The sequence below is a fragment of the Protobothrops mucrosquamatus genome, unplaced genomic scaffold (assembly GCF_001527695.2).
Source record: "Protobothrops mucrosquamatus isolate PMUCROS unplaced genomic scaffold, P.Mucros_1.0 scaffold_152, whole genome shotgun sequence".
Lineage (NCBI taxonomy): Eukaryota > Metazoa > Chordata > Lepidosauria > Squamata > Viperidae > Protobothrops > Protobothrops mucrosquamatus.
The window spans coordinates 648,440-669,776 of NW_015386228.1; the positions used below are offsets into that span (position 1 = coordinate 648,440).

At 36.7% G+C, this 21,337-nt stretch overlaps 1 protein-coding gene across 1 annotated transcript in view; it reads right to left on the reverse strand.

Moving 5' to 3' along the window:
• The window catches only part of DNAH1 (dynein axonemal heavy chain 1), a 155,559-nt gene that overhangs the window by 62,422 nt on the left and 71,800 nt on the right, over positions 1 to 21,337 (reverse strand). Inside the window, exons 31-39 of the mRNA XM_029284897.1 lie at positions 19,291 to 19,440; positions 18,956 to 19,042; positions 15,878 to 16,064; positions 14,553 to 14,644; positions 13,913 to 14,067; positions 12,300 to 12,477; positions 11,430 to 11,624; positions 10,216 to 10,335; positions 4,721 to 4,879 (exon numbers count right to left, since the gene is read on the reverse strand). Of these exons, the coding sequence (XP_029140730.1) occupies positions 4,721 to 4,879; positions 10,216 to 10,335; positions 11,430 to 11,624; positions 12,300 to 12,477; positions 13,913 to 14,067; positions 14,553 to 14,644; positions 15,878 to 16,064; positions 18,956 to 19,042; positions 19,291 to 19,440 (1,323 nt within the window). The remainder of the gene's footprint in view (positions 1 to 4,720; positions 4,880 to 10,215; positions 10,336 to 11,429; positions 11,625 to 12,299; positions 12,478 to 13,912; positions 14,068 to 14,552; positions 14,645 to 15,877; positions 16,065 to 18,955; positions 19,043 to 19,290; positions 19,441 to 21,337) is intronic.

The following is a 21,337-nucleotide window of genomic DNA, read 5'->3' on the forward strand; positions in this document are numbered from 1 at the left end:
TGGCTGGATTTAGAACTAATGTTCAAAAGACTAAAATTCTTACAAAGAATATGACTGTTAAAGATAAAAAACAACTTATGCATTTATCAGGTTTTGAAGTGGTTAGTAAAGTTAAATACTTGGGAATTTTTTTATCCTCCTCTAACATGAAACTTTACCAGAATAACTACGAGAAATTGTGGAAATCAGTACAAAAAGATTTATTAATGTGGAAAAAACTTCATTTTTCCTTGCTGGGTCGTATTGCGGCCATTAAAATGAACATTTTACCTAAATTTCTCTTCTTGTTCCAGATGATACCTATTTTAAAAAATGAACTTAACTTGAAAGAATGGCAGAGAGACTTGAATCGTTTTATTTGGGAAGGCAAGAAGGCTCGTGTTAAATTCAAGATTATTCAAGATGTTAGAGAACGTGGAGGACTTAAAGCTCCAAATTTGACACTTTACTATGATTCTTGTGCATTGACTTGGATGACTGATTGGATTAATTTATCTAATAAGAGGATTTTGAACTTGGAAGGATGGGACTTGTACTTTGGGTGGCATGCTTATCTTTTTATGCAAAAAAAGATTGATAAAACTTTCAGAAATCATATAATAAGGGCTGCCCTGTTGAGAGTTTGGCAGAAATATTTTTTCAAGTTTGAGGTTAAACTTCCAATTTGGGTGATACCGTCACATATTTTTTTGACTATACCAAGATTTGTGGTTATGGAGGCGCCATCCTATAAAGATTTGTTATATTTCAGTGGTAGTGGTGAATGGTGCCTCAAATCAATAGAAGTTTTGAGACGGAAGTATCCAGATTTCTCCTGGCTTGTGTATAGACAAGTTCAAGAGAGATGGCGAATTGATAAAAAAACTGCTTCTTTTATGGAAAATGGGAATTTTTTGAAACAAGTAAGGGATGATACTAAAGGACATATTAGAAGGATATACAATGTTTTACTAGAATTGGATTCAGAAACTGAGTTAGTTAAAGACTGTATGATTAAATGGGCTCAAAATATAGGAGAAATAATACCTATGGATACCTGGGAGTTGATATGGGTGAGAAATGTGAAATTTACGCAGGCACAAAATTTACGTGAGAATTTTTACAAGATGTTTTATAGATGGCACATGGATCCTGCAACTATGTCTCGCATTTATGAGAATTACGAATCCAAGTGCTGGAGGTGTGGACAACAAGATGCAACTTTTTTTCACATGTGGTGGACTTGTAAGGTTATTAAAGCTTTCTGGATAAAATTATGGTGGAACTTACAACAAGTTTTTAAAAGAAGAATTTTTTTTTTGCCTCAGTTGTTTCTCCTAGGTATCACACATAACTTGGATGTAAAAGAAACGAACTTGATGTTGTATTGTTTAACTGCTGCCCGTTTGTTGATAGCTCAAAATTGGAAGAGTAAAGTTCTACCTACAATAGAGGACTGGAGAGTGAAGGTTTCACATCTTGCTGAGATGGCAAAGATTTCAGCTTATTTGAAGGATCATTCAAATGAACAATTTTTATCAATATGGAGAAGATGGATTGTTTATATTCAAAATAAGTATAGAATGGTGGAATATAAGTTAGCTTTTTAGATAATATATATATTGCACCTATTTATGTAGAATTATATTTTGTGGAGTTAGGGATATTAATATAAGGTTACTTTTAGCTGAATAGTATCCTGGGATTAGGTTTGGGAAGTCCGGGTGGGGGGTGGGGGGGGATTCAAATTGTGATGTACCTGTGATATGTTTTTTTTTATGTTGAAAATAATAAAAAAAGCTTTTCAGGATGGTGATTCCATACATCATGGATATATCTTATTTGCATAAATGTTAGCTCAGATTCCATTTTACTTCACTTCACTATAACCTCCAAGAATGCTAAATAACTGTTATTCTCAACTTCATGTTGAATTTTATAGTTTGGTTTCATCTATTAGGAAGTCAATAGATTTCTATTAGTTCATCCTTCGAAAATATCCAAGTATATAGAAAATGATGCCTATAGATCAAAGAAATACATAAACACCCAAACAATTGAAATAAGGTAGAAGTTTATCAACTGTTCATACATCAAAACAATCCATTATTTGGAAAGATACAAACATTCACAGGGTTTATTTAGTTCAAATATAAACATTATTTTCTATTATCAGAGGCCAGCATATTTTTTAGTTCTGTTCCATGGTCAAGGTTCCACGGTTTACATTTTCATGGAAGAAAAAAAAGAAGAAAGCCAGTGAAAGTAATGTTAATGCCATGGTGGTTAGGCAATTTAGGAACATCTATTTGTAAACAGGGAGGATGAAAGAGAACAGATTTTCCAAAGTACCCCATTTTAATTATAGGAATATATGAACTTTTGTCTACCTGGAAATAAATGGCATACCAATTTAAATATAATTTAAAAAGTTTAGGAATGTCCTTTTTTGTTTTTTTCCTTGTATGTTATAGAAAATGTATAGCAGTTTAGATCTTTTGCAGTCATTTATAATTTATGTGGAAAATGTTAATCTCATTACTAAATCCCCATAATCTCTGTTTTTGCTTGTGAATGCTAGCCAAATGACACAAAAATGAAGAGTGATATATAATTATTTCTTCAAAGATCAACAGGGAACAAGATATTGTTTGAACCAATTTTGCTTTAGTCAATAGCTGCAAAAAAATAGAGAAATAGAGAAAGAATGGCAGAAGAGGGTCCTAAGGATAGTTGCTTGGGGAATTCAGCTGGATATTTTGTCATTATTCTGGGCCCGTTTCTCTTTCCCAGGAGGCTATTTCTGCACTGATAGATTGCAAGTCAGCAGAATAACCTAAGGTTAATGAGGTGATGCATTTCATCCAGCAAAATCATCTAGCAGCTTGTTTTCTTTTTGGGTGGTTCATTTTTGTAGCCTTATTGTTGGTCATTACATCCAGTTAAAACTGNCAAAATAAGCATAGAATGGTGGAATATAGGTTAGGTTTTTAGATAAAAAAATTTTTTTCTTTCTATATATATACATATATTTCACCTATTTATGTAGAATTATACTTTGTGGAGTTAGGGATATTAATATAAGGTTACTTTTAGATGAATAGTATCCTGGGATTAGGTTTGGGAAGTCCGGGTGGGGGGTGGGGAGGGGTTTTTTTAATTGTGATGTACTTGTGATTGTTTTTTCTCTTATGTTGAAAATAATAAAAAAAAAATTTTTAAAAAAAAAAAAAAAAAAAAAAAAAAAAAAAAAAAAAAAAAAAAAAAAAAAAAAAAAAAAAAAAAAAAAAAAAAAAAAAAAAAAAAAAAAGACAGACAGAGATTAAGACAACATAAATACAGAAATCAGCAATAAATAAATATATTGGAGGAATAGAATAGAAAGATATGAAACATATTGAAAGTAAACTTTAAGGAATATAGTGTAGATAAAGAAAATAGATGGTTAAAATAGAAAATAATCTTATTAAAATTCATTTGTACTTTCCAATTTCCTTTATTTGTAAGTTTCCCTTTTGTAAAATAAAATCCCCCAGCCCCAACTACTGGAAGGAAGATACAAAAACCCAATTAATTGTCCAGGTTTCCAATGCTGAGTATTCCTGTAGCAGCCCCCACTCTTTGGAATCAGAGGTAAGGACAGCGCCCTCTCTCCTGGGGTTCCCGAAAGCTTTAAAAACCTGGTTTGGTCCTAGGCTGGAGCTTAATGTTTATTATTTGTTCAATGTTCCCTGTTATGTTTAATTGATTTTGTGACATATTAGGGTTTTTTAAAATCTGTTTGATTGATTTAATGTTTTTATTTATTTTATTTCTTTATTATGAAATTTATTATGAAATTTATTTGCCATCCATTTCATGTCCATTGACTCTGGGCAGCATACAACATAAAAGCATTAATATCATCAATTACAAAATAACACAGCAGATAAAATCTTTAACACAGATGGCAAAGGAGGCAGACGGACACATGGGGGGTGGGTGGGGGATGAAATAGGTTTTAATTACTCAAATACTTTCAGTATTTAATATTCATATGTTATGTATATGTAGGGATGTAGGTCTATACATATGTGGTATATAGTGTGTATATGTTGTATATAGTATGTTTAAGTGTGTGTCATGTATGTGTTCACTTTCAGAGCGGGCAACTAAATTTCATTTTTGATGTGTATCATTGTGCCCACAGTAAAAAATGACAATAAAGGTTATCTTATCTTGTCTCTAATCTCCCCCATTGGGTCTCCAAGCCGTCTGACAGAGCCAGGTCTTAAGGCTGCTATGAAAAGTCAGGAGGGTGGAAGCCATCTCAGGGGGTAGGATATTCCAGAAGGCAGGAGCCACGGCAGGGAAGGAGCTTCTCCTGGATCCAGTTAGCTGAAATTCTTTGGCTGATGGGATCCACAGTATGCTCCCTCTGCTGCCATAAGTGGGATGGGCCAGTCCCATCAAGGGGAGAAGTTTCTCAAGTAGCCTGGACCCATGCCATGCAGGGCTTTAAAGGTGATAACTAACACCTTGAATTGCACTCCGAAGCAAACCAGCAACCCAGTGCAATTTTTAAAGCTGTTTTTATATCTTCTCTAGTTTTGTACACTGCCCACTGCAGTTGGGCAGCCAATAAATTTAAACAAACAATTATAATATTTGAGTGGATTAATTTGGTTATTGGTGGTTCAAAAAAGGAACCTATGATAAGGTGCCATTATGAACTGATGATATCCTTTTCCCGTTAACTTGCCTTCTCATCTGACATCTTTTTCCTTAACCAATTACTGAAGGCGCTTCGACTTTGGGCATCTCCAGTTCCACCAACACTCCAGATCAAAGCAAATATGAACCAGGGTTCTATTAGTTCACCAATACGGGCTGTCTTCTCTGGAGGCATTTTTTTCATTCCCTGACGAATCAATTAACAAAATACACATTACTAAAACTTCTCCAATATTCAGTAGTTATGTTTGATTTATTAATGTATTCCATTTCTATCCACTTACCTTGCTATTCAAGTAAATAATTCAGTGCCTATTTTTTAAAAAGCAATCTAAAATAGACATACAATTAAAATGAACATTAAATTAATGAACAATTATGAAATAATCTGGAGCCATTTCAATTGGGCTTATGCTGAAAGGTTCCTAAAACTGCTTCATCATCATGGTTGATGAACCCACGCTAGAAAATAGATGAGAAGAAAGTATGGTCCTGTTTGTTCTCCTGAACCTCTTGGTGACTTTTGATACTATTATCTATAGTAGATAATTGCCCTCTGCCCAAATGATTTAAACAGGCAAGCAGTAGTGCTGAATTAACAGTTGAGATTGCATACCTACTGTGTAAACAACAGTAATGTGTTCCTTTGACAATATATTGTCAAGAAGAGGCTACTTAGCAATGGGTAATTCTTTGTGAAGAAGTGTAGTTACTCCCAGTACACCATGTGTTTTCTAAAATTCCTCAACAGAAAATGGCAAGGTCTTCAGCATGTCTAAGGAATTGAATACCTAGTCTAAAGAGTTGTCAGAATAGGAAAAAGTTGGCAATATAATTTCCTCACTCAAATTAAATCCAGAAATACCTTTGGAGAAAGTAAAAAATTAGATAAAATGCCACCCTATTTCAAGGAAGGATCATAAATTGTGAGTTCCCCCTTGCAGATAAAAAAATACAAAAAGAAAACAACTTCAAAAAGGAAATACTGGTGAGGGCGATACAGAAATGTTAGTCAGACCTTTTGAAAATTGCTGGATGACAGGAATATTGTATAATTGGAACATGAATTGCTGAAATGGACAGAAGATAAATAAGAAATTGGTTAAACCTTTACAATGAAAAGGAACACTTAAACACTACAATCACAGGTGCTGCTGATAATGATTCCTCTACATTATGAGTAAAAGTGGGAAAGGTGCTATGCTAAAATCCCAATTTCAGCCACTGGTGTTCAGATGTTAGCATGGGGCCTCTGGAATGGATGTACGGGATGTGGTTTGGTTTTGTGATTTAAATGAGCTTCCAAATAATTATGTTTGTTTTTCAGGATTAATAGAATTCTTTGTTTTTATTTTGTTTGCTGCCAAAAGTTTCTTGGGTAGATAGGTAGCTATATAAATTGGACAGAGAAATAAATAAATGTGACTTTGTAAGATTTCTGTACTGAAGACTTTTTGGGCAGCCTGAAAGACAAAAGCGATCCCAATTATCACCAAGTCGATTTTGAGATTTAAGATTTAGATGACGTACACTTTTGTGATTTATCACTAAGAGATATGGAATTCAGTTGGTGTGATAGGAGAGGAGAGATCTAGCCCTAGACCCCTATTTGTGGTATTTCACAGGACTCTAGCCTCTCTCCATTAATATTTATCTACATGAAACTGCTGGGTGAGACCATCTGCTATAATGGAGTGATCATCACTATATAGACACCGGGGTGTCAAACTCGCAACTTCACGTGACGTGTCACAATGTATTGCGACTTTTTTTTCCATTGCCAGCAATGGGGTGGGCGTGGTTTCAGCATGACACATCCGGCCCACGGGCCAGCAGTTTGACACCCCTGATATAGATGATTATCAGCTATACAATCCTACTCCTTACTAACCAGCCAAGGCCATCCAGATTCTTTTGTCTAGAAGTTGTGGGGCTTTGCATGGGAAGTACAATCCTAGTAAGACTTTGTTGATATTAGGATCTCTTGGATCCCAGGACTTTTCTTGTGTGGTTCTGGATATGGTCTCATTCTTCCAAGCAGAACTAGTACACAATTTTGGGGATTCCTTTGGACTGCACAAATGTAATTTTCTAGGATTGGGAGGCACTCATTCTCAATCACTCAGATCTTGGTCATCTCCTGGCTAGACTTTTCATAACATAACATAACATAACATAACATAACATAACATAACATAACATAACATAACATAACATAACATAACATAACATAACATAACATAACATAACATAACATAACAACATAACATAACACAACACAACACAACATATCAGAGTTGGATGGAACCTTGGGGGTATTCTAGTCCAACCCCTTGCTCAGGCAGGAAACCCTATACCATTTCAGACAAATGGTTATCCAGTCTCTTCTTCAAAACTTCCAGTGTTGGAGCATTCACAACTTCTGGAGGTTAATTGTTCTAACTGTCAGGAAATTTCTTCTTAGTTCTAGGTTGTTTCTCTTCTTGATTAGTTTCCATCCAATGCTTCTTGTCCTGCTTTCAGGTGCTTTGGAGAATAGCTTGACTCCCTCTTCTTTGTGGCACCCCCTGAGATATTGGAACACTGCTATCATATCACCCCTAGTCCTTCTTTTCATTAAACTAGACATACCAAATTCCAGCAACCATTCCTTATATGTTTTAGTCTCCAGTCCCCTAATCATCTTTGTTGCTCTTCTCTGCACTCTTTCTAGAGTCTCAACATCTTTTTTACATTGTGGTGACCAAAACTGGATGCAGTATTCCAAGTGTGGCCTTACCAAGGCATTATAAAGTAACATTAATATTTCACGTGATCACGTGACTTCAATAAGTATCTTTTTTCTTTCTGGATAAGTTTCTGGTGGCCATCATTAGTTTTTTTTTAAATAGAAAAACTTGTTGTTTGTTTGTATAGTTTCCTCAACAATTTGGGAAACATGGATGGAATGTGATGATCAAAGGATGAAGAGAGAGGTGATAATCTGATCCACAGGAAGTTGATTTCAGCAATAATTCCTGACTCGTTCTGCCACTCTGAGATTCTCACATACTGAGGCCAACTGAAGATACTTAGGCAGGTAAAGAAGGCCAAGACCTTGGTAGAAATATTATGAAAGATCCAGAACACTTGAAGCAGGTATATCCAACCTATAGATCAGGGGTGTCAAACTGCCGGTCCACGGGCCGGATGCGTCATCCGGAAGCCACGCCCACCCCATTGCCAGCAATGGCAAAACCGGCCCGATACCTTGCGCGCCGTCATGAGTTTGACATGTCTGCTATAGATCCTTGTCTTTCTGTGCTAAGACAGCTAGCCTTATCCCTCTATGGAAACTGCTGTAAATTGATCACAGTTGAGGAAAGCCTTGATTAGATTCTCAGTGCATGATAGAACTGGATAAAATGAAACAGATCAAGGAGAAAGCATTATGAAACAGCTCTTTTGGAGCTCCAATTACTGTAGGAAAGAACAGTGTGTGTGTGTGTGTGTGTGTGTGAACTGAAGCAATAACAAAGGTTAAGGAAGGACAAAATTTAACAAAGAAGCTAACAACATGTGTACATGCTACCATCCAAACTGTGCAGCATCTTCCCCTCCTAATTCCTCTTTCATTACATGATCTGTTGCTGTGATGGGGCTTTGGGATAAGTATGTGAGAGAAAACTGTGTTTGTGAAAATGCTTAAGCAAAATTTCTATACAACTGCAAATAGGAAATGCCCGAGGGGAGACTGAGGCTTTATTAACTGAAAATAAGCTTCTTCAACACTGACCACATTTAAATTTTGTCAGCCTCTTGAGATTCTTTAACAGAACAAGAACTAGAATCTCCAGATGAATTAAGAAACATACAAAAGCAACAATACAGATTAATGTTTGAGAGGAACTGTGAAAGATTCAGTACAATCTAAACAAGTAACTTGCGTAAAGTGTCAACAAAATAATAACCATTGAGAAAATCTTTTATTGCAAAAAGAAATGCCAAATGCTTGAGCTGTGCTATAGAGTCAGCCAGGTTTTTTTGTCTTGTTCATTAATAGAAATTGTTAAGGAGCTAGGGCTTTAACAATTCCCAGGGCCTCCCCCACCCAAGGCACCTGGTGTTCTGTTTAACATCCTTATCAGGGAGAGCAAGGGAGAGAGTCTTTAAGCGAGGTAATCATATAGTTACCTCATTTAACAATCATAACAACCTGAAACTATAATGGGCAGACTCCACTGTGGTCATAAGAAAGAACTACATGTCCTGAGTACACTTAAATGTTTCTTTGGAGAATAGGGCATTCATCTTCTTGACTTTTGCTTCTCTAGTGTATCTGCTTAGCTTGCTACCCAGTGCTATGAGCCTTTCTTTAGGCTTACATTTTTTGAGTAGCCAAGTCTTATCCTTAATTTACACACCTTCTGTAGAACCACCAGCTGCCTAACTTCTCTCCAAGTTGCTTTGATCTTTTTCCAAGGCAGTATGTGCTGCTGTTCTTCTTAATCATGTAGCAGCTAGACATCTCCAGGATTAAAGCAGCTGTAGAATAGACCAGTTCATTGGTTTGAATTATGGTGATAGTAAAGATTAGCTTTATTGGCATCTACCATACTCTCGGATGGTGCTTCTTCACTGAGCTTTGGTAATTAGTCTCAAGGCTTGACTGTGGCTAAGTGATCCATGATCTTATACCTCATATCAGCTGCTGTGTTCCGTAATGAAGAGGATAGCAGTGATGTTACAACTTCAGGTGTTGGCAGAGGCGTAGCGTGGGGGGTGCAGGGGGGGCCGGCCGCACCGGGCGCAACATCTGGGGGGGCGCGCTCACACTCGCAGCTCTCTGCCCCTGCCTGTGCGAATCCGATCCGAGCCGCCGGGTCGCCGCCCACTGTGGAGGGAGGGGGGGCGCAGGGGGGGCGCGCAAATTACTTGCCTTGCCCCGGGTGCTGACAACCCACGCTACGCCACTGGGTGTTGGCTGCACATTGTTCTTCCAGGTTTTCTTGAATCCAGGATGTAATATGTAGTTGGCCTGTCTTGTTTTGTGAGAGCATGTTCCTCTTCACTATGTTGAAGCATTAGGTAACTAGTTGTTTTTCAGTTAGTTTTCAGTTTTTCCACACATAATTCCTTCCTATGTTTCATATATTCCCGCTCATTAAGTCTGCTTTGTGGTAGCATTCCATCAATTCCAGCTTTTCTTGTCTGCCCACATATGATTTGTTTCAATAGCCGTTATCATCAGATTGTCCTGATTCTCCAACATCTGGTGTGGTCCTTGTTAATCTAGGCATGTCTGAGCTGGTATGACTCCCCTAGTTCATACTGTGCTCATATCAGAGGTAGGCAGGTGAAGTCTTAGGGGTTTGTTACCCAAGGACCCCTAATGATAAGATTTTTTATTAGCTGGGGTTCGAAATCCAGCTACATATACATACATACATACATAAAATTGCTATTATAATGTAACTATCCTTTATATCTGATTTTTCCATTCTAGTGTTTCCATTGAGAATACTCAGCATTATGTAATCCTACCTCAATAGGAATGAAGGGTTGAAAAAAACAGTCCAATAACTTCTGAAGGCTTTTTGTCAAGTTAGCATCTGTGGAGACAATTATTTCTTTCACTGAATTTCGGACAAAACTGATAGATTCCTGAAAAGAAGGAAGACCCAGTGTTAATTGTTTTTAGATTTATTTTGAACCTTTATGTTTTCCTCCCCTTTTATTCTAGCAGCTAACTCTTCTATAACCACTGCTTTTTAAGTAGTACTTTTAATACTCTTCAACTCAGCTAGAGAACAGGCACTAGCAGAGACTGAGCAACCTTGCTGGGTGTTAACTAACACTGACATTAACAAGAATGAAAACATTTTGAATTTTAAATCTTCTACATTAATATCCATTCTTTGCAACTCAGGGCATTCATAGCCAGTCATCTGTGGATTGTGATGGACTAAGAATATGGAACACATTGAAAAAAATGTTAAAACTGCCAAACCTACATTAGTTAAAATCTAAATCAAAACTCTTATTGCAGCTATTTACAAAAAATGAAATTATATTAGAGGCTCCAAACACTGACCTCCTATGTAACATGTAATTTGGCTATGTTCAGGAATTGAAACAATTGCTAAGAATAGATTTGTCACGGCAAATATAGGTTTCAGAGCTATTTGTTTTTCTAGGATAATGGAATAATTTTTTTTTAATCAAAATTTAGCATGAGAAGGGAATAAAGACTAGAAACATTTTCTTGTGCGTCTTAGAATGTGGAGCCTTTCCAAACAACACTGTTACTGTTTTAATATTAATATCCCAAGAAACATTGCAGGGAAGCATGGAAATTAGCATTCTTACCAACCTACAACTCGCATTACAAAACAAATAAAAAAAGAGCTCACTCAAAAATGCCAACGTCTGATATTAACCCTGAAGCATACATACAGCAATCATTATCTCAGGCCTTTCAGTGTGGGGAAAATGCCATTGTGCACGGAAGCTCAGTCTGTAGAACACTTTACCATTATGGTACCAATTAAAATTAATTGGAATTATGAGGAAGGTTACCTCCTGCAAAAGTTCCTGCCAACTGATAGATTTTGCCTACTAGCTGCTCTCAAGCTTCTGTAATCAGGGGTGAGAAGTTCATGACTAGTGCCCCCCTCCCCCCCCACCCCCGGCTAAACATTGAACCCACTTACATGGTTTGTATTGAATCAAAATATTAGGATCAAGCGATAGCTTACCTCTAGGAATCTGTTGAAAAGTGACTCCAGCTGCTCTGAAAATGGCTTCATAATCTCTGGAATATTTTTTAGCCAGCATTCCACAAATGGTTTTAGTCCCAAGATGCTGGGCTCCAGGTATACCATGCCACATCGAGACACAGTAGCTGGAGAGGCTACTGCTAAATCCTGGACTTCAAACATCATGGTCATTGCCTGGAAAAGAGAGACAAGATAGCAGAGATTTTCCCAAGCCTTTTATCAAAGGATCACATTACACAGATGAGATTATGTTTATAAAATGGAAGGCTTACTAAATTCAATTATCTACATTCCTCAAGCTAGAGGCTAAGAAAAATAGCATTAGTCAATACCATTTGGCATAAACAGTAGTGTTGTGATCCTAGTTTGGACTGCTACAAAAATCAAATTAATTTTGTCCTTTTAACCAAAATGTTGAAATAATCCTGTTTGGATAATTCTGAAGTTAATATAGCTTTTAGCTATATTATATATTATATGTAAGTATTTGACATACATATTTAGGATTTTAATATTGCTATCTGTATTTTAGTTACATTGTTTTTGTTTTTCATCTTTAATACCTTGGGCAGTAAGTTGAGTAAGAAATTCATATCAAATAAATGAATAAAAATGTATTTTAAAATAAAATGTTATCTTTTATATATTAAAAAGTAGGAATGTTTTCTCAGAAAAGGTAAAAACCTCCAGTTATGACCTTGCTTGTCAAATCATATATCTATACTTATCTATGTCTATATTTAGCTCTCTTCACTGTGAGACATATGAATGAATTGAAATCTGTTTATGAATGACCATGAATGTATATTGAGGTTGGGTAATGGAACAAGAAGAGAGAAAAAAAATCACCTCTGTTAGTTTAATTATTTCACCAGAACTAAGGCAGAGTTTTTTGTTGTCATCCAGGACAGTGTTCATGTTTTCAATCCAAACAGCATCCACAGGACCATCGAACATATACCATTTCTTTTTTTTATCAGGGGCTACAGCTCCTACACGAATGAGAGCAGGGAGGATCCCATCTGTCCTATGAAATTAGAGGGAGAAATACCCAAGGCTTTAATAGTTGCACTTTCTCTTTGAATCTCATATATTTTATAAAAGCATGATATATCTTATCAAGAGATTTGAAGATACCAGAAGTCAAATAGGAGGTTGGGAAGTTGTGCTGGGGAAGGAAACTTTCTTTAATAATAAAGTTTCCCATTTGCTAACTTTGTGGTATCAGGTGCAATATAAAAACCTGTATCAAGCCTCAAAGGCTACTGGATTTAGGCCAACATTTTATCTCTATGAGAGGGCTATACTGCCATCAGTGTAAAACTGTTATAATCGTTATTCATCTCTATTTATTTAGATATTGAGGATATTCAAGTCTCTTTTTACAAGATTTAAAACAAAAACAAAACCTTCTGAAGTCAGCTGGAGAGAGCAGATGGGTTGTATGCCCATGAAGAAGCTTTTATGGCAGTTGCAATTTTTTTTTTGATCATTCAAAGGGATCTATATATCAACCTTTAGGCAAAAACTATACTGTAAATTAGTCCACACATTCAACCAGAATTCGCTAAAGAAAAACTTGAATAAATATGTGCCCATATCTAAGAAGCTTCCGAGTAAAGCTATAAAATGTTTACTCAGCACAGGTTCATGCTAAGTTATTTCTATTGCTTTTCATATCTGCACACAGTTACATTTGGTAACAGAAATATACATTTGATACAATAAATAAAAGAGGGGCAGTAAAATTGATGTTCCAATATATAGATACCCTTATTGCCTCATTCCTGAACAGGAAGCTCTACAGTATACTGTGTAAACTATACTGCATATACTTGTACAATAAATACAGTAACCCACAGGATCTGTTCCACTTAATGTACCAGGGAACCTTTAATCTAGAGAGTGAAAAGATAGCTGTGAACAGTGGATTTGGGAGTAAGTGGGATTTCCCAAATGCTTCTGCTTTTGTCTATTTAGATTAAAAATTATAGCTAATGAAAAATGAAGAGATGGATTTTATACCAAAATGGATACATTACGTTAGTAACTGATTAATCACATTTTTCTGCTTCTCAAATAATTATTATCTCACAAAGTGACTTAAATTATTTTTTTTTAAAGGAATATGGCCTTGTTCAGGCTCAGAATGACTCAACCACAGCAGCACTATTATGAAAGAACTATTCATTAAATATATACAAAAATGAAATGTTGAAAGCTCAAAAGAAAATGTGTGATCCAACCAAAGTGAAATATTCGAAGTCATATGAATATTGGCAGAAAATAAATCAGATGCTTAACTTTCATTGGATCAAACCTGAATCTTTTGCTGTTACGTTATTTAGAAATTTTCAAAACGTTTTCTTAAGTTTCCATTAATACGGAGTTTTAATTCCCAGAAAGAAGAAATACAAAGCCCAATTAACCCAGAAAAGAGAAAGAGAAGTTTTGTCTTTTACCATTCATGAGTTAACAAGTCAAACTCTCCATACAGCTGGCCCATAGTTATGGATTTAGGATTCAGTATAAAATAATTGACAGCTTCATAATTTCCACCACTGACTGAAGGCCGACCTTTCAAAGATGTCATCGCAGCTGCCAAAACTTTATAACACTGAAGAAAGATGTATAATAGAAGGAAGCATCACAGCATCTCTTTTAAGACTTTCAAGAAAATAGCCCAAATTCACAATAAATCTTCAACAATATAAAGTAGTAATGCAGGATTTTATCCAAGGTTTTGGCACAATTAAGATTTATAAAAAGCAGACACGATCAGAAAAGAAATAGAAAAAGAGAGTGATCTCACATTTCTGAATGTCAATGGCATACTGGCCAAGAATATGCTGTCAAAATCTTGCTAATGCCCTGGAGGCTCAAAGTCATCCATACTCACCTTAATGAGGATCTTCCAAACAACATGTAGATTCAGTTTTTAGCCCTTTAATCCTAGCATGTTTATTTCAAAGCTCTCCTATAGAGGCTACTACTGTACTTGGCAAGAAAGGATTAAGCAAAAGAAATTGATAGTGCTGGAGGAAATTTCTGGAGTTAGTTCCCTTTCTTGTTCTATTGTAACGCCTCTTCAGCAATGCTTACCTTTGTTTTTCCAGAGCCTGTAGGCCCCACCAGCATGAGGCCGTGCCGTACCACGGTTGTTTCATACAGCTGAATACACTTGGTGATGAAACCTGGAGCAAAATAAGATTCAGACCAGAAATGCCTCCTGGTGGCTTTTACTAGCTGCAGAGCTGTGAATTCAGGCAGCAATGCATTGGAAAGCCTGCCATGAATTTGGGTGACCTACATAGGAAACCTATGTGCTCATAGGACAGCACATGAGATGTCAGCAGCATGCTTACTTAATTCTTTTGTAGTTTTGGCTTAGATCCCAAGGTATGATACGGTATATAAATGCTTCTATTCACGAGCTTTTTAAAAAATAAATAAATAATGGCACTCTTGCATGAGGAATTCTCTAAGAAAATATGCTTGGCAACTTACCCATCACCATCACAATTTTTATCACTGACAGTATAATTTGCTCTTCTTTGAAAGCTCAGACATTTAATAGTTTATTACTTATATTATTATTTAAAAGTATCTGGCTCTTGGTTGAAGATTGTTATAGCAAACAATCAAGTTTATTTATTCACATAAATAAACAGCATCAAGTTTCCAAGTGTACCCTATTGCTCTCTTCAATATTTTATCCAACTCTTTTGAAAATATAAAGAATCTGGATCTCAAATAAAATCTGGGGAGAGGGGAATTGAATTTATTTATGTTTTCTTTTTTCTATTCGTTTTCTTTTTAGATAAATGATGTTTTCCTCACTTTGTATTATATATTCTGCATAAGAGCTTTTTTTTTATCATTCAATTGTGTCCGATTTTCAGGGACTGCCTAGACAAGTCCCTACAAGTTTCTTTGGCAAAGTTTTTCAGAAGTGGTTTACCATTGCCTCCTTCCTAGGGCTGAGAGAGAATGACTGGCCCAGGATCACTTAGCTGACTTTGTGCTAAAGGCAGGACTAGCATTCACAGTCTCCCAGTGTACCTTGCCTAATTTTCTACCAAAAATATTAGGAGTCTTTGAGATGCAGAATGGAGTACTAATAACTGCTCATGAATAGAATGACAATATTAATTTACAATCTTTTTGGAGTAGTAAGATCAACTTTTCCGATGAAATCAAGGCAAAGTATTTTACATAGATTGCTCATGTGAGCATTAACAATATTATTCTCACAAATTGATATATGAGCTGAGGCAGGAAACTTGAATTATTGACTGTGTGGGATGACAAATTCCCCAAACCTCCTGTGACTGCAATGTTTTTCTGTTATGTGGCAAGAACGACAATATTTTTAAATGTGAGAGTAATACAATGAAAAAAAAATAGATAGCATATGTTTTGCATACCATCAACATCCTTCAAATTGTCTTTTAGACAGCATTTGTGAATTGCTTCCTCCAAAATGCCATAGTCAATTGTTTCTTCTTTGATCATGGGAAATAGGTCAGAAATTATACCATTGAACAGCTTGAGATCATCTTGCAGGAATTTAGGAACATTGACATCCTTGATAGCCCTTAAGCAAATCATTTCCTAGAAATCATTAAAACAGAATATTAGGAAATTATGTTCCTATCAGTATGATCAGCTTTGCCCTCAATGGCTAAATATTATTGATATGAAAAGTATTTTATAAAACTGTTGTTTTTTAAAGTTTTGATGGTAAGCAGATGCAGTAAGAATGGGTTTGTTCTATTTTATACCTAGTTCCATTATCATATACTGATGAAAATTACTATATGTATAGGGGGGAATGAGTATTTTGAGATAATTTAAGTTTATTATTATCATCTCATCAATGAAATTTATAAGAAAAACATTTTACAAGAATCAGATGCAATGAAATAATTTGTGCTGTATGCACACTGCTATAATATGAAGCCTTCCATGAAACCTTCTACCTCACTGGAATAAAGTCAACAGGTATTAAGTAAAGTAAAAAAGGAAGATTACTTATGTATACATACTTATACAAGAATTATTCAGAAATAAGACTTACTGAGTCGATTACAGCTCATCTTTGTGAATGCGAATGTTAACATAACCCATAGTTTTCAAGTTCACCCTTAATACAAATCTTCCCTTTTTGCTGTTAATTTTAAAGCATTTTTATTTAAATTAATTAAATAAATTAAATTTATTTAAATTATTAAGAAATATAGGTAGTCCTTGACTTATGACAGAAATTGAATTTACATTGCTAAGTGGGCAATGTAAAGGGCAACCTCATTGTTTAATAGCAATAGCACTTAGACTTATTTACTGCTTCACAGAGCTTCACAGCTCTCTCTAAACAGTTTACAGAATCAGGATATTGCCCCCAACAATCTGGGTCCTCATTTTATCGACCTCAGAAGGATGGAAGCCTGAGTCAACCTTGAGCTGGTGGGACTCGAACTGCCAAACTGCTGGCAGTCAGCAGTCAGCAGAAGTAGCCTGCAGTACGGCATTCTAATCACTGAGCCACCAGGGCTCTAAATACCTGAATCCTGGTTGCCACTGTTCACTGAATCCCATAGTTGTTAGGTGAGGCAACTTCCTGCCGGTTTGGAGAAACCGGCAGGAAGTTGCAAATTCCAGGCTGGCAGACAGGCAAGTGGCTTCTGTTGGGTGTGGAAGGATATGAAGGATGTGGGAGAGGTGCTGTTGGGGAGAGTAAACAAGAGTGTGTGAGAAGCATAGTGTGCGTGTGAGGAGGGGATGCAAGAAGGCAGGGGGCGTACATGAGAAGCACATTTGGAGAGGATGTATGAAGGTGTGACAGGATGCACGAGAGGCACAGCATGGATTGGGGAGGGTGTACAAGTGTGCATGGGTCAAGGAGGTTGCATGAAGGTGCAAAAGAGTGCATGAGAACTGCAGGTTGTGGAGGGTGGAAGTGTGTGTGTGAGGGGCCGGCGTAGTGCAGAGGTGCTGGAGGAGAGTGTCAGGTGGGGGAAACTTGTCCAGCATCTTGAAACTTCTTCTGCCGGCTTCCCCATTGAATTTTTGGGAAGCCAGCAGGGATTATTACAAATGGTGATTGGCATAGGTATAGCCCTGCTTAACTTTAAAAGATCCATTAATCAGCCAGGTGTTGTCACCTCTACATATTTAATTATGTAGTCCTCGCTTAGTGATCAATTGTTCAGCCACCATTCAAAATTAGAAAGGGGCTTACAATGCTTTCCTGAACTTATGGCCAACGCAGTGCCCCTGCAATCAAATGATTGCAATCTGAGCATTTGGCAACCTCTTCGCATTTACAGTGGGCTGCCAGATACCCCACAATCATTCAGTCGCCATGTGCAATGTTCCCCGGCAGATTCTCCCAAAAGACCATGGGGAAGCCAGCAGGGAAAGTCTGCCAGCAGGAAATGGTCGGCCACAAAATCCAAGCAGGACATCCTGTTTGGCTTTGGGGATGAACTTTTTCACCCAGCTTCCTAGAGAACAATGTGCTACTTGATGGGGAGAGGGTGAAATCAATTGAGGCAGCCCTTTTACAGTCAAGGAGGTTGGATGAAAAAGGTCCCTCCCGAAATCTAAGCATGGTTTTGGCACAGGGCATTTGCATCATGGGGTGTTTGCAACTGATCCCCAGAAATGAGAGGACCCCTTCTCGTTTCAGGGGGTTGGCACCAAATGCTCCATGCTGTAAATGTTTCATGCCAAAATCCTGTTTGGATTTCACGGCAGAATTCTTTTCTGCCCACGGAGAGAAGGAGAACTATCAGGTGCAAGACATCTCCTATAGGAACTGTGGCACTGGACTGGAGAAAAGAAGTTCAGATCACAAAGATCTGAGCTTTTTGTCTGCAGCCCACCACTGCAGCTTCCTTCTGGGTATGGAGCAGAACTGCCTGCCTCCCTTTGAGAGGCAGTTCTTTCACTCCATCTGATTAACAACCCACACGGTCACTTAATAGTTGCAACTGGGAGAAGTGGGATTGCAGTCCTGAGTGAGGTGGTCATGTGGACCTGCCACTTAGTAATTGCAACGACTTACAACCTAAATTCTAGGTTCGGTGATGGTCCTAAGTCGACGGCTATCTGTAAGTTTGTATTTTTGCTGCTGTTAGCCTCTTTGAACATTCAACTGAATATAAGATAGGATAAAACTTAATGAAACGAATAAATGTTTTTAAATGCCAAATTGCTATTATGCCTCCAAACTATTATTTACTTACTTAAATCTTAATGTGAATTTAATAGTATTATGATATAATTGCTCTACTTGTTTTGATGTTAGCTACTCTGAGTTTTTCCTCAGGAAGAGAAATTAAGATATAATGTTAAAATGAAAAGGAAATCTAAATACTTAACAACTTTCAGACATAAGAGGGGAAGTGGTATTTAACTATGTTTTAATTATTTCAAAGGTCATTCTCCACAGTACAAAGAGACATCCTACTAACACCGCAATATTCTCAAGAAGAACTTGCCTCATTCATGGTTGGATTTTCTCTTTTGAGATTGCCAGCTGCTGAAATCACAGTCTTCACTGCTCTCATTCCAAAATCATAATGATCCTATGGTATATAGATATATATGAAAAATGACAAGCTTTAAAAAGGGGAACTGTATTGGAAAGGTAATTATCTGTTTAGTTAAATTTAGAAAAGTGATCTGTATAAGAACCTCCTACTTCAATTGCAGTTGAATCGTCTTTCTAAAGAACAAAAGTAGTACATACTTGTTGAAAGCAAATCTCATGTTTTAATATTTGTGTATAATTATTCAGGCATGAATTACCAGACTGATGGAAATGCATATTTACCTGAGAACTGAGTTGTTCAGAAGACAGTTTGAAAGTGGTAGTGATCTTCTTTGCCAAAACTTTGGCCTCATTGAACCCAAAAGAATACAGAGAAATCTCAGCAATCATGGAATAATCTGGAACCATCATGGCCACCGGACGAAAAAGAGCCTGCAATATATCAGTTCATTATGGTGGCAATGATATCATTGCCCTTAAGAATATTAAAAAATAGCACTGCTGGATCAGAATAGTCAGCATTTTGTTTCTCTTAGTGGCCAATGTAGTCTCTAGAGTGCTTAGAAGAGGTGGAGATCTTATTTCCCTGCAACTGTATCTAGATGCATGCTGTCCCCAATCCAAAGGTTCCATGGAGTCTCAAAATTAATAGTCCTTGATAGCCTTGTCTTCCTCTTTTAAATCAATCCTATTCCCATTTAAAGCTGATGAAGTAAGTAGCCTATGCTACATTTTATAATAATGAATATCACAGATTATTTACTATATGAAGAAGTTTTTTCTGTTGTCTGTTCTAAATCTCTTTCCTGCATTTTCATTTAATGGCCCTAATCTTAGTGTTTTGAGAGAGGAGGAAAAAAATTTCCCTGTCTACTATCTCCGTTATTTACTCTGCTTATTCTTGTCTTCCCACATTTTTGGCTGATGAAATCCCAAAGATTCTAATTTTTCTTTGTAGGGAAGATGGTCAACCCCCTGATAATTTTGGTTGCCATCTTCTTTTCTTTTTTAATCTCGATCATATTTTTTTTAAACAAGGTAACTGGAATAGTTTGTGATTGTAAAGGGATTTGTTTCCAATCTCTTTCCTAGGGACATTAAACTAACTGAACAATATGTTCTCTTTTTACCCCTTAGTCCTTTTTAAAAAATTAGTGTCACATTTGGCTACCTTCCAATACCCTTCCTCTAATTTGAAGAAAATGGTACATATTTTTGTTAAGAAGTTACCAATTTTACATTTATCTCAGTTTTTTATTCAGGTGAGTGACAACATATCCCTAGATCTAATTTATATATGTGGCCAGATATTATATAGTGATTCTGTGAAAGAATCCAGTGTCAATATTTTGTATATTGCATGTTAGCATTTACGTTTCTTGCTACCAAAAGCACTATTTTCCCAGCATATCTTTCTATATCAATTCTATAAAGTTTACAGAAATATGCACTGATTCAGAAATGCTGTGGGGAAAATAAAGGAGGAAGGTGTATTAGGTCTGATAGTCCCCTTGAGTTATTTATGAAAACAAAGGTGGCATAAAATGAAATAAGATTGGTAATCTACCATGTTTCTAAAGGTGAGGGTGATCTACAAACTATCCTTGTTCCAAGTACTTCAGGACCTCACACTGTATGTCGAAAGGAAAACTTTTGCTTGGTACTATTTAGCTGACAAAATCATTTTTGTTTTAGCAAAAAGGATAATATGGTTATCCCATTCACAACCTGGGTACTACATTCTGTACCAGCTGCACCTCCTGGATCAGGTTTAAGGGTAGCTTCACAAAGAGTGCATTACAGTAATCTAAATGTGAAGCAGACACTTTTTGAACTGTTGCTAGGCCATCCTTGTCCAGGAAAAAGAATATAGCTAATAATAATAATAATAATAATAATAACAACAACAACAACAACAACAACAACAACAATAATAATAATAATAATAATAATAATACAAAAGTTGGAAGGGACCTTGGAGGTCATCTAGTCCAACCCCCTGCTCAGGCAGGAAACTCTATACCATTTCAGACAAATGGCTGTCCAGTCTCTTCTTAAAAACTTCCAGGGTTGGAACATTCACCGCTTCTGGAGGCAGGTTGTTCCACTGGTTAATTGTTCTAACTGTCAGGAAGTTTCTCCTTAGTTCTAGGTTGCTTCTCTCCTTGCTTAGTTTCCACCCGTTGCTTCTTGTCCTGCCTCCAGGCGCCTTGGAAAATAGCTTGACTCCCTCTTCTTTGTGGCAGCCCCTGAGATATTGGAATACTGCTATCATGTCCCCCCTCGTCCTTCTCTTCATTAAGCTAGACATACCCAATTCCAGCAGCCT